Below are 14519 nucleotides of genomic sequence, written 5' to 3' on the forward strand. Positions count from 1 at the left end.
AATGTATCATGATTCAAGATTTGTACATTAACTCCCTCCTTCCATGTCATGACCAAACCTCCCACCATTTCAGTAGGGTTCACTGCAAAGCAAGACTGAAAACCTATCCTCCGCAGTACTCCTTCCATAGTTGAGATATTATTTTTGGTTTCTGATAAAAATAATACCTTGGAGGAATGAGATTTATTAATCCCTTTGATGTTGTGAACTATCAAGGGTTTCCCCAAACCTCGACAATTCCACATCACCATCTTCATACCTCCTTGGGTGCCAATTGTTGGGTGGCACCCACTCCTTGTTCTGATTCAACCGTTTCCTCCGAGCACTGTTTCTTATAGCTTGCTATACTGTTGCTCCTTTCTGTCCTTCTTTTACTCCCTAAGATTGCACTATACGAATTTTTCCTTCTAACTATCTGTTTCAGTTTTAGTTTCAATTTCTTCAAACTTTCCTTCTCTCTCTTCGCCTCCACCACCCCAATGGAGAAAGTTAGCTCCTCCATTTTGTTCTGATTTGTAATTCTGCTTTTTTCTTCTCCCCGACTCCTTAGAGCCTCCACTCCTTTAATTATTTTAGTCTCTTTTCCTTCTTTTTTCTTACTGGTCAAAACCTTGCAAGAGCTTTGAGCCTTATTCTCCTTTTCTCTTTTTTGTGAACTTCTATCTTGGACAGAGAGGTTTGCGAATTCTAACATTAAATTAACAGGTACTGGCTTTTGTTCTCTGCCTTTTTCAGATCTGTTGTTATTGCTGTTTGGATTCCAATTTTCTTTTTCATCTTCTACTCTTCTTCCAATTTTGTCTGCTCTGAGTCATCCTCCCCATTTCTCCTCTATTTCCCTTCCAGTTGCCACATTCTCCAAGTGTTGTTGACAATTTCTGATTTCATGTCTAATACTCCCACAATAATAACAAAAATGACCAATATGTTCGTATTTGAATTAGAGTTCAGAAGCTACATGTATCCTTTTTATAACAATATTAATAGAAGATAAATGGATAAACACTATATATATATATATATAATCGCATGTTGATCCATAAGATTTTCTTTTTAAAAATTTGTCAATAGTTTATGATTAATAACTTTGAAATTACATATATGTTATTTATCTTACATAATTTTTATTTTATAGAGATTTATAATTTTTTATTGGCAATGTTAGTGGTTATAGAGAGATTTTTACCTTTAAATAAAATTATAGAGAAATTAAAAATAAAATTGGTTGCTATTTTTTGACAATTTATTTAGTTTTTAGTTTAAATTATACATTCAATTTATATTTTTTGTTTATTTTAATGATGGTATATAATAGATAATATATTTAAGCATATTTTGAAAGAAACTACTCAATTTTATATATTTAAAAGTTAATTATAAAATTGAGACTAAGAGAAAGTGAAATACAATAAACATATGAGGAGTAAAAATAAAATAAAAAAATTAAAAATAAGGTAACAAAATAATTTAAAAATATAAAAGAAGATAGAAAAGACAATGCATGTAGTTGATAAAAATATACTTTAAAAAAAATTTAGTATAATCAATGAATATAAAAGATGAAAGACAAAAATTAAAATATATTTTTATTATAAAATTTTAATAAAAACATTATAAAAAATAATCTATTAATCAAGTTCTATGAAAATATTATAGAAAATTTAAAATATTAATAAACAAAATAATAACTCCTTTAAGAACTATTAATCAAAATATATAAAAACATATTCTGGTTCTATATAATAAGAGAATAAATCAAATTAAATTTATTTATTATATTTTCTTATTTATTAAATAATTTAATATTTATTTTGGTCAAATCAAATAATATAATTGATTAGTTATAATTAATGTTTATCCTAGTGGTATAATTAAAACTCTAAAGGTAAATTAAAATTAAATGATAAAGATAAAATTAAAACAAATTAGCATTTGCTATTTTGTGAATTTTTTTTAATAAAAATTCTATTTATACACCTTTAAAATGCATCATTTTAACATAATGATATTTTTTATTAAAAATAAAAACTTCAGTAAATATCTCATATATTTATTAATAAACTATATATAAATATTTTTTTGAAGTATATCACTTTTATTATATAAAAATAACTTAGATACTTTTAAATGTGATTATGATAATTAATTAATTACTATATATTCTTTATTAATTTATATTTAATAATTTATCTGTAATAATATATTTAATAGTGTAACAATTAATTTGTTATATCTGTAAAATTTTTAACTATAATAAAAATGTAAGATATAATATAGAAAAAAAGTTAAAATGGCATAAATATTTTACTAAAAAAATATATTTTTTGTTTATTTTTTAGATATATATCTATTTTATAGAAAATAATCTATTTATAAATAAAAAAATTAAAAAATATTCTTAAAAAATAATATACAGATAAAAAAATAAATTATAACTTGTAAAAATTATTTCTAGAATTTATTACATAAATAATAAAATTGTAAAAGTGATGTATTTTTATAAATTAAGTTATATTAAATTATAAGATATCTAGATATTTAATCAACCTAATTAATTAGTTGTAATTGATTTGATTTAATAATTTAAAAAATTTGAATAACACGTTTTAGAAATATGCAATCCAAATAATCTAGATTGAAGATAAGAAAAATATAATCAAATTATATAATACATAATATTTCTATAATTTTTTTATAACATATCTAATACCAAGATATTTATCATCATCTATAGTATAATCTAATTTCACAATTATGTAAACTATTTTTTTTAAACCGCTTTATTTATTTTTTAAAAAATATTTACTCACTATTATAATTTAAAAAGAATATAAATAGATATTAAACCGATTTCTTTTAATAATTATTCAATCACAAATATTTATCATAGACATAGAATTTAAGAGCATACAAAATAAATATAACACCTACAATTTTTACACTAACACGATAAGATGATCATTATAAGCTTTTTTTAGCACAAATTAAACAGAACAACATATAATAATAAAGAAACAATCAAATCTTAAAAAGTCATAGAACACTTATCATATACTACGTCTGATAATATTGAAGAAACTTTAACCATTTATTCTTTTATTAGCCATCTTCTTATTTATTCTGCACTTCATGTACAAATATGGCAAGGACCAAACCCATGCTTAAATTATTAAGCCTTTTAAAATTCCATATATTCTTACCAAACGCGATATTATTATGCATTGTCCATACACACCAAAGAACTAAAAATAACAAAATCATCCATTTTTTTATACAAACTACTAAATAGAAGAACTGTTGGTAAAAAATAAGGTTCTCTTATAATATATATGACTGTTTATGATGATAAAATAAAAATGAAAGACATAAAATAATATTGTGCATATTTAAGTTAATTTTAATTCTTTTTTAAGAATCAGATTTGTCATAACGTAACTGTTAATACGGATTGATATGTTTTAAGTATAATATATGTTTTATTATTTTGTACGAAATAATATTAGTTTTAATTTTTATTTATTATTGGGTATTAAAAATAAAAAGTATTTGTATTGTTAGCATATTTTTAACCTTCCTCAACTCCAACCGTAATTAGGCGAGTTAAACCCCAAAGTGGTCCCTGAGATTCACAAAATGCACCGATTTAGTCCCTGACTTCCTAATTGCACTAATTAAGTCCTTCAGATTGGAAAAAATGCATCAACGTGGTCCCCCTCGTATTTTTCGGTCATGTTCGTTGCCGGCGGGAGTGACGTGGCCAATGAGTGCCACGCTGGAATGTCTAACGGTTGGCTGATGTGGCAAATGAAAGTTTTTAAGACCCAATTTGGTCCCTGACCCCTTTTTAAACCCTAACTCACAAGTAGCACAGCACTTCTTCGTCAGCTATGTTCTTCATCATCATCATCATCATCATCATCATCATCATCATCATCATCATCATCATCTTCTTCTTCTTCTTCTTCTTCTTCTTCTTCTTCCTCTTCCCTGGTCATTCTCGTACCCATTGCTTTGCTGGTTGGATGATGGTTGGACATGCAGTTGAAGGAGAGGAAAGTTCAATGCGATCAACCACAAGGAGGCCAAGTCAGAGTAGAGGCACGCGAGTACCAGAGCGGTGTGGGTGTGGAAAACGTCCTGTGCTCCGATGGTCTGGAACGGAAACCCACCCAAATAAGTCCTTCTTTGACTGCCCGAATTACAATGTGAGTGTTTCCTGAAGATGTGTTGTTGACTATTTTGATGGTAACTGTTAAATTTCATGTTCACAGAGTAGTGGAAGAAGATGGTGTGGGTTCTTTCGATGGGTAGACATTAATGAAGATGATAAAGAAAATTTGGAAGACACTGCGGCATACAACAATGAAGAAGTGAATGTCAGTCTTGCTTTGAGGATTGGAAATTTGGAGGCTGAGTTAAGGACCTAGAAATATATGATACAAATGTTAGGGTTGCTGTTTTTTTTCTGTTAGCTGTTGTTTTAGTCGTGATGGTAAAAATGTAAGAACTGTGTTTGAAAGCATCTGTTAATGAATGTATGGGATTTGTTTAGCTTATTGGTGTGTTATTTGTAGATAGATTTTACAAAAATAGAATATAAACTGAATGAAGAGAAGATGTAAATTGATAATAGTAGTTGTATATTATAAACAAAACATTGTCAATGTAACACAGTATCATTTGACCACATAAGGATAAACAAACTGGAACAGCTACATTGGAGCATAAACTCTGTTATAGTATTTACTACTAGAAAATCAAAATAAACCAAACAGTCTAGCTAAGAGTCATTCCTTTAGAGAAATAACAAAAAAAAACCCAAAAAAAATCAACCAATGCCCAAATCCCATATATATTCTTAAACAAGCTGATAGAACATCCAAAATCAAGGTTTTTTTTCTTTGGCGCCTTGAACTATGGTGTTGGAACAAACTTCATGAACCTTTCCAACCTTGAAGATGTGGCTGCACTTGCTCCTTGCATGGGATCGACAGAAGTAGTTACTGGTTGTTGTGGCGTCCTCCTTTTGGTTGGTAATTTAGGTGGCCTTGTTGTTGTTGGTGGTGGTGCCTGCGTAAAGTGTAATAATTTGTATGAATAGTGTAAATAGGAAGTAAACAACAAATATATTGGGATCTTTTATACCTCATCTTGTGTTCCACCATAGCTTGGTTGGGATAATTCAACCTCTTCAGCTTGCGGTGCAGACACTGGTGGTGGAATGTCAGCTCCTGGTGGTCCCGGAGTGACAGTGTTGCTTGGTTCAGTTGCAGGTGTACTCCCACTAGCACTTGCTTTGGCCTTGGAAGCTGCCACAGTAGCTGCTGCAGCTGCAAGAGCAGCAACAAGCTCATCAGCTCTCTTCTGTTTGCAACCCCTCTTGGTGTGGCCCTTTACACCACAATACGTGCATGTGAATGGCTTGAGCTGTCTCTTTAGGGTAACAGTATGCTTAGCTTTCTTGTTTACACTAGTACCCTCATCAGCATCCTTTCTTCTTTTGGTTGTGAGCATTCCTGGTTTCCGTTTGATGTTTGGAGCCTAGGGCTGACTATATGCTGATTTTTCCCACATGGATTGGCCCGGAAGAGGATTGATGTAATGTTTATAGGTCTTCCTGTATGACTCCATTGTGACCAAGGGGTGACAGAAATCCTCTGATATCCTGTTCACCCGTGCAAGAGCAGCACAGGCATAAACACAGGGAATACCTAAAGCACACCAAACAAAAGACAGTTCAAGTCCAGACCATGCCATTTAATAGTTCAAGTAAAAACAGCCTAAATTGAATATGATGATAATGTAAATGAATTTAATGAAAATAAATATAATTTTAGTGTAACTTTACCTGTTAACATCCAGAACTGGCAGGTGCAAAATCTTTTTCCTAGATCAACAACCATGTTTATTGGTTGTCCATGGACCTCAAACTTTTCATAGGCTTTATCCCCAGTCCATATAGGAACCCAGTTCTTTAACTCTTTCCTTACCTTTTCCAACCGGCTCTGAATAATTGGAGGAAGTTTTTCCACGTGGTTGTTCAACTTTATTTTGTTCATTACAATGGACCTCATAACAAACATCCTTACCTCTTCAAGCAGTGTGATGATTGGCTTGCTCCTAGCCTCTTTGATCCTTGCATTGAAGACCTCACATGCATTGTTGCATATATTATCCAGCTTTGGCCTGTGGCTAAATTGAGACTTCGTCCATGAATGCCTAGGCCACTTGTTAAGGTATGTCCATGCTTCCTCATTGACTCTCTTGATCTTGTCCATGTTGCCAATAAAATCTTGGAATGTGGTTGATCTTGCAGCATCCCAAAGGAGTCTCCGCAGCTCAGGATCCTTCCACTGTTTGTTGAAATTTCGCCACAGGTGCCAAACACAGAAACAATGGTGGACCTGTGGCATGACCTCCTCCACATCCGCTATCAACCCCTGCAATTGATAGAAAGATATAGCAGACACCAAACACCAAAAATAACCAAAGTTCATCAATAACCAACCTACCTACATAACCAATCACCCTAAATAATCAAACTACCTAATTCAGACTACCTAAATAACCAAACAACCTATCCTAACAAGTGAAATCAGTAAGTTCCAATCATCCATTACAATAAAAGCAAGTTCCAATCAGCAAGTTCCAATCATCAGCAAGTTACAATCATCAGCAAACAGTTTATACAATAAACACACATACAAGTTCCAATCATTTAAGGTATCCTCAGAGGTGTTCTTCTTGTTTAAGTCACCACCAGGCTCCTCTTTTGGAATATAATCCAGACACAGGACAGCTTCTTTCCCCTCTATCAGTTCAGGTGTCGAAACTCTATGTTCGAAATAAACATCAACTACTCCATCATTTCTCTGTGCATGGAAACACATTTCCCTTAATTCAACATCAGTGGTCAGAGCTCTCAATCCAACCTCCAAACTCCTCTCCGGAACTAACCACCAGCACTCAACTACCTTGTCATATCCCAGCTCCTTAAAATAGTTCCTGACGAATAAGACGTCAAGTGTATCCTCATCTAAATCTCCTAAGTAAGCTCTATTATCAGGTGAGTAAACTAACTTTTCATCAACATTCTTCTTAAACGTTCCACCATGATGGAACATTATATCCAGCAATTTTTCCATCTGTAATGGAAAAAAATATACAACATTTTTACTAACATATCGAATCAGCAAACAACAACATATCATATTCCAAAATTGCTAACTAACAACTACTTCAGTCACTATGCCATTATAGAAATACCCATATTTTCAGTTTGAAAATAGAGCATTTCGATAACCCCTACCCGCACCACTCAATGCAAAAACCCTAGCTACTAACATAGTATCCATGGTTTTCCATCAATCTACACTAATTTTCCAAGTAAAATCTATAACGATAGATACCTTACCACTATGTAAAACAGAACAAGATTATCTAATATACTGCATGCCTACCTCTGTTACAGGGAATTTCACATAGAATTTTTGCTCCTTCTTTCACCGATCTTCAGCTAACGCTGACTACGTTCCTCTGAATTCCAAATTGTTTCACTCCGAAAATCCACACCAGGGCTCTCCAATGCCAGGGTTTGGTGCTTTCAGTTCAAGGGAAGATGAAGAAGACGAAGTGATCTTTGAATATTGGGAGAGAGGGGTTTGAACGTTTTGTATATGTTTACTTGAAACGGTGTCGTCTATTAGTGGGTTTAGCGCCAAAACCCAATACGACGATGTTTTACACTCCTCCAGCGTGGCACTCATTGGCCACGTCACTCCAGCCGGCAACGAACATGACCGGAAAATACGAGGGGGACCACCTTGATGCATTTTTTCCAATCTGGAGGACTTAATTAGTGCAATTGGGAAGTCAGGGATTAAATCGGTGCATTTTGTGAATCTTAGGGACCACTTTGGGGTTTAACTCCATAAATATTATTTGTTAAGTAAAAGATAATATATTGACAAAAAAATTAATTACAATCGGTATATTTATTTTAACAAATATTCTTCTATCCAATACTATAAAAAATACCATGGCCACAATGAATTACTACATATTCGACTTCCATCGGCAGCAATATAATGGCTAAATTAAGACATTTTCGGGCTATAATATTCCTCAAATAAACAATTAATGAAACACTCATTCATCCCTTTTCATTTTGAGTACATTTATACATAAAAGAAATTATACATAAAGAAAAAAAAGACCATGATTATTATCTAACAAAATTAGTTTGTATTTATTGCATTCACTTCAAATACATAAAAAGCATTTTATTTTAATTTAGTCTTTAATTCACATTATTTGAATTTCGATTTGATTTGATTTAATTATTAGTGAAAAATATCTTAGTTTTCTATTTTATTCATAAATTTATATTTTAACGATTAATAAATTAATCAAATTAATTAATTAATACAGATAATTAGTATAATTAATTTGATTTAATAAATTAAAAAAATAAATTAAAAAATACTAACAGAATATTAAAAAAATAAATTAAAAAATACTACCAAATAAAATTGATATAAATCATAATAAATTATGTGATATTTAAATATATAATCAAATCAATTAGTTGATATAGTTAATTTATCGTAATAAATTTTATTTAATGAGTTAAAATAAATAAATTGTTAAACACTCTTAAAAGCATGCTACGTCAACTCCATCATTAAGTGCAGAAACATAATTTTTATATAATAGAATAGATAATAAATAGAATAGTAGATGAGAATATGATCTATGACATATGTTAATCATAAAATTGATAATATATAATAGATTTTTTATGAATCCTTATTGCTTGTTTGTTGTTAATTTTTATGTTATTACTTAATAATTTCCACTTATGAAACTATCAACTACGTACCTAATATTATGATTTAGTTGATAAGAATGATGACGTTAATATTTTTTCTTAAGTCTTATTATTATTTATAATTAGGAAAGAGTCATAAATAAATTTATTTTCTTAATGAATGTTAATTTTGTTATGAAATTTTATATTACCTTTAAAATTTTAGCGTAATTGAGTCTAATTCTTACATTTTGAAATGAATTTATTCGAGAAAATTAAAATGTAAATCACATTATTATTAAAAAATTATTTTATTAACATAATTAGTGGTGCTTACTTGAACAATTAAATTTAGCATCTAATAGTCACCAAAAAAAATTTAGCTTTTAATGATATTAAAGTCAATCTATTTTATTGTCTTGTATCTTCAAAGAATTCACAAGATTGACATAAAAATCTAATAATTGAGAAATAAAATTCATTACATTGGGTATATTCTTTTTAATAAATATTTTTCTATGAAATACTATAAAAAATACATTGGTCACCTTGAATTATTACAGGTTTAACTTCTATCGACAGTGGTAGAATGCCTAAATTGAGATATTTTCGTGTTACCGTATTCGTCAAACAAACAATCAATGAAACATTGATTCGTGCCTTCTCATTTTGAGTACATTTATACATAAAAGAAATTATAAATAAAAAAAAGAAGAGTTGAAATAGCACAATAAAAATGATGATTCTTATAATTTTGTGTAGCCATTTATATATAACAGACCAAAAGCCCATGATTATCTAACAAAATTAATTTGTATTTATTGAATTCAATTTAAATAATATTTTAGTTTAGTCCTTAATTCACATGATTTGAATTTGGCTCAATATATATGATTTGATTTATTCATAAATTTATTATTTTAATGACTAATAAATTAATCAAATTAATTAATACACATAATGAATTTGGTTGAATAAATTAAAAATAAAATATTAAAATAAATAAATTAAAAAATACTACCAAATCAAATTGATATAAATTATAATAAATTAATTCGATATTTAAATATCTAATCAAATCAATTAGTTGATATAATTAGTTTATCGTAATAACTTGTATTTAATGAGTTAAAAAAAATAAATCGAAAAACACTTTCAGAAGCATGTCATCTCAACTTTATCATTTAGTGCATAAAACTAATTTTTATATAATAGAATAGATATTTAAAAAGCATTTTTTTTCTAATACTTCTTACCCATTTTGGATTAGAACTTTCTTATTTTTGTCTGTTAGGTTTACTGTTTGGGCCAGTGTGTTAGTGTTAAAGCCCATTAATTCCATTACAGTGTCAATTGTCAATTCTGTGTCTACAGGGAAGAGAAGAGAACTGAGATCTGGAATGAATCAGTAATAACTAACAAGTAGTCACTGGCTTCTTCATACTTTTCTCCTACTCTTACGGATTTAGTTAGTTCAGATTCATCCTTTTTCGATCTTGTTATATATAACATAATATAATACAACTCTCTTGTTTATTTAGTGATAATAATTAAGAGACGCTTATGTATGCAAACTCCTGTGTGTTATAGTAGTGAACTAGTGGCTATACACTACTAACATAATCACTAAGAATGTGGAGAGGTTATGCAAGAGGGCATGTAGCCATAGCAGTGGACAATAAAGAACCCAGTAAACTTGCTCTCAGTTGGGCCCTCGTGAATAGAAATTTTATAGGTGTTAACCCTGTCATACTAATCCATGTTGTTCGAACCCCACCAACAGGTACTTACTCACTGATTTTTGGTGCGCGCATATTTTTTTTAAATAATATATATTATGTACGTGTTCGTGTTGTATGTGTGTGTCTAACTGAAAACACGTTCATTTGTGTTCGATCTAGGTATCCACCAGGCGCAATCCGATGATGAGGTTATGGAAATGCTAATTCCACATCGTAGCTATTGTACTGAAAGAAATGTATTATTTTACACTAGTTATTCTAATTATTAACTATTAATTAATTTTTTCCCCCGCAATGTGATGAGCGAGCATGTATATGATAATGCAGGTGCAATATGAGGTAGTGATAGTTCGCGACGAGAATGTGGCAGCTGGAATCCTTGAATATGTGTCCTCTCAAGTGGACATTAGAGTATTAGTTCTTGGCTCATCAACTAAGAGAAGCAGAAAGAGTGCACTTTCCAGGTTTATATAATATAACATAGTTTAATAAATATGTTTTCTTAATTAATTAATTAATTGAATTCCAATTGAATTTGGAAGGATATTCAAGAAAAAGAAGAATCGAGAGGATGATGTTGAGATTGAGACTACTGTATTGAAATGGTTGCCACCTCACTTTCGTGTTCATGTTATATACAAAGGGAATATGACCTCTTATTGGGATAACTTAGCGGCTCAAAGATATAAGTATCGACGTCTATCTCCACTCAACCGTAATCCACGGTAAGCATATTTTTAGAATAAATACCTAAATTGATATTTAAAAAAAATAAAACAAATATTTTAGTTTCTTAATAAAATTTTATTATTTTCATTGGTTGTTCTATAATGACTATTAAATTATCTTATAATATGATTTTTTATTTTTGAGACTAATTTATTTAACAACAGTAATTTTTTGAGACTTATAATGAAATAAAATTTATTAGAATCAAAATATTTAAAATAAAATTTTTGAAGGATTAATTAAAAAAAATATCTTTCTTTTATTTGTGAATATCTCTTTGCATTCATGTATAACGTGGTTTATTTTTATGAATCTTGTTACAGGGTCCGCATTAATAACTACCCAGAAGTTGAGTTGGATTATGAAGAAAACAACAACCCGCCATTAAGCTTTGGAAATGAGAGCCCAGACAACAATGATTCCATCTCATTTTATGAAAATTTGCATTCTAGACAAACACTTGGTGGATCTTCATCATCAAATAATTTAAACTCGGATGATGATGAGCCCTTGTTCTTGCTAGTAAGTCAACTATGGATCAAAAAATTCAAATGTGCTCATTGCTTATTAGATACACTAAACATATACCAAATTTGTTTCTACCATCATGAGAGAGTACATGATAAATGGGTATTTAGGAACAAGGACATAATTGTCCTAGGAATTAGATATTGCTATAAAAGACCATGCAAGTTCTATGTGCACAAAGGGTGAACAGTGTTATGTAATGCATCATTGCTTCCAATTTTGTAGGACAAGATGGAAGATGAAGTCATAAGACAAGAAGTAGTAGGGCCTAAGAAAGCAATAATGGAGTTTTACCATGAAGCACAAATATCAAAACAAAAGGTTGTCATGAGATCTCTCAATCTTAGCTTTCAATTTTTCCATCCTTAATTGAAATAATGTTTACATTTCACATTAAATATCTCAAAAATAAATAATCATCACTTTTTTATTTGGTCCAGTTGATGAATAATGAACTGAAAGGTTGCAACATGAAACAAGAACAAATAATGAAAGAAGCTGAATCAGAAAAAGTATTAAAATCTGAGGCTGCAATTGAAGAAGTAGAAAGGTTAGCAGAGCAAGCGGTGGGGGAGAACAGAATGTCAGAAGCACAAGCAAAAGCAATGATGGAAGCAGATTCAATGCAAAAACTTTTTGATGCTTTACACCAGTCTCAAACTTTTCTCAAATATCAAAGCTTATTCAATATTTTTATCTTTCTGTTTTTATCCTATATATACTACTCATCATTTAAATGAACCCTGGGCTTGAATTATAATCTTTTGAACTAAGTGGATTGGAAAAGTAATCACAACTATTTAGATGAGGTGCATGATGTATGGGAGGTATTTCATTAGGTAGTTAAAATCTAGATAGAATAAAAAAATGTTAGTAAAGTTTACTGATATCAATTAATAAAGGATTGAAGTCTTTTATTGCTTATATATAAGAAACTCTTCTAATATGAAAGTCTATCTATATATATGTTAGCTTTTTATGGTACCATGTTGAAGCTATGAAACTTATTATTCATATAATGTTGAGTAAATTTTTAAGGTGGTCTTCTTATTTGCAGTTGTAATCATGTTAGTCTTATATTGTTCTTTGGATCCTTTTCGATGTTGAGTTTTGCGAATGGAGTATTGAACATACTCTGACCCGGACACAGGGTTAAATGGCATCGTTGTTTAACTATGTGTCCAGCATGAAAAATCAGAGTCAATTCTAGTTCAGGAGCTAATATGATGCCTAAAACTGGATCTCGGAGACCCTAATATAGTGAATTTTGAATTTGAGGGACTAAAATGAGTAAACTATTGAGATCTATAATGATATCCTATATTGATAAAATGAGTAAACTATTGAGATCTACACTGTCATGAATAATAATTGATAATACCAAAAGGGTATCTGGAACTGTTTTTGGCTTTTAGCTACAACTTATAATCAATCAAATTTATACATAGCAGTTGTGATGGGTGGAACTCAATAATGAATATGATGTCTGATCAAGAAAAAACACACAACTGGATGTCTAGTCCATTTCATGTGGCAACATGAGATATTTCCAAACAGAATAGACATGTTATGCCTCTATATGTATGGATTCTGAACATTTTCAATATGCAGAATGGCAAATGTGTGGATGTATACAAGTTTTAACAAAAATGATGGGATCAAATCATATCCCAATAAACAGAAACACTAATGACTCAACTAAATAAAAGGACTTCATCCGGGGCCTAGCAAGTAGCAACCGTACCAATTAGCAAGCTATATGTTGGGTAATGACTCATTAGTCATCATGATTCATGACTACTGGACCTTGTTTTAAGCAATATATAGAATATAGGATAGGATTCTGAATTTTTGTTTTCCTTTTTTTTCAGTGAAAAGGAAGAATTGTAACTATGGTTATTTTTGTAGAGAAAAAGTTAGTAATTATTAGTAAATACACTCGTTTACTATAGGAATTAGCATAGATAGGATATTACTATCATGTGAATTGACATTAAAGTTTTTCTCTCTAATTTTATCGTTTAAAAAATTAATAATTTTCCTTTTAATTATTTTGTTTTTTAAAAAAAAATCTAACACAATAAGATAGAGCAAACATACCAAACAAATAAGTAAAAAAAGAAATAGAACAAGACACAAATTTTATAATATTTTCATTTTATATCGCTTATATCTAACATTTTCATCAATCACTATAAAAATTATCCACCACATCAAATATTAAACGACTTATCAATATTGTTTGTCATCATTGCTATTTTACTTTAAAAGATGATATCATTTGTTTTTAATCAAATATTTCGTATAATAGAAAAGAATCTAATTAACCATTTTTTTCCTATTTTTTTTTTCCATTAGCACAACTCTAACTCTCAAAGATTTGCTTTATGGTACCTGAAATGGTCCAAAGTCATCCAACATCAACAATCCAAAATCCAAATACATCACATCTCAAGTAAATTTCCAAGTACCAAATAAATATTGCATAATTTTCACTTCATTTTTACAAAGCACATGCATAGTATCACATTGTTCAATTATACTCAATCAACCCAAGTGATTTTTAGTGTTAACTTGGCCTACTAAAAGAAACAAGCTAAATAATTCGATTCGAAGTAGAACAACTCATTTCTAAATTCCTTTAGTGAATTTTGCTTACAACACCTCCTACATAAAAAAATTAGTAAAATAAATACATTTTTTTTTATCAA

At 29.9% G+C, this 14519-nt stretch overlaps 1 protein-coding gene across 1 annotated transcript; it reads left to right on the top strand.

Moving 5' to 3' along the window:
- The first annotated feature begins 10441 nt into the window (after positions 1-10441).
- LOC130966813 (uncharacterized) lies at positions 10442-12947 on the top strand. Its single transcript, XM_057891638.1, has 8 exons — positions 10442-10592; positions 10711-10787; positions 10879-11015; positions 11094-11276; positions 11604-11802; positions 12034-12129; positions 12249-12460; positions 12866-12947. The coding sequence occupies exons 1-8, from the start codon at positions 10442-10444 to the stop codon at positions 12945-12947; spliced, it is 1137 nt and encodes a 378-aa protein (XP_057747621.1).
- Positions 12948-14519: the final 1572 nt, after the last annotated feature.

This window comes from Arachis stenosperma, chromosome 3, assembly GCF_014773155.1.
Source record: "Arachis stenosperma cultivar V10309 chromosome 3, arast.V10309.gnm1.PFL2, whole genome shotgun sequence".
In the NCBI taxonomy this organism is placed as follows: domain Eukaryota; kingdom Viridiplantae; phylum Streptophyta; class Magnoliopsida; order Fabales; family Fabaceae; genus Arachis; species Arachis stenosperma.

What these genes read in the sequence shown, in the direction of transcription:
- LOC130966813 (XM_057891638.1), top strand. Translation starts at nt 10,442, where the DNA reads ATGTGGAGAGGTTATGCAAGAGGGCATGTAGCCATAGCAGTGGACAAT. An exon ending in TGTTCGAACCCCACCAACAG is followed by an intron (nt 10,593 to 10,710) that starts GTACTTACTCAC and finishes TGTTCGATCTAG; the next exon opens with GTATCCACCAGGCGCAATCC. An exon ending in AGAAAGAGTGCACTTTCCAG is followed by an intron (nt 11,016 to 11,093) that starts GTTTATATAATA and finishes TGAATTTGGAAG; the next exon opens with GATATTCAAGAAAAAGAAGA.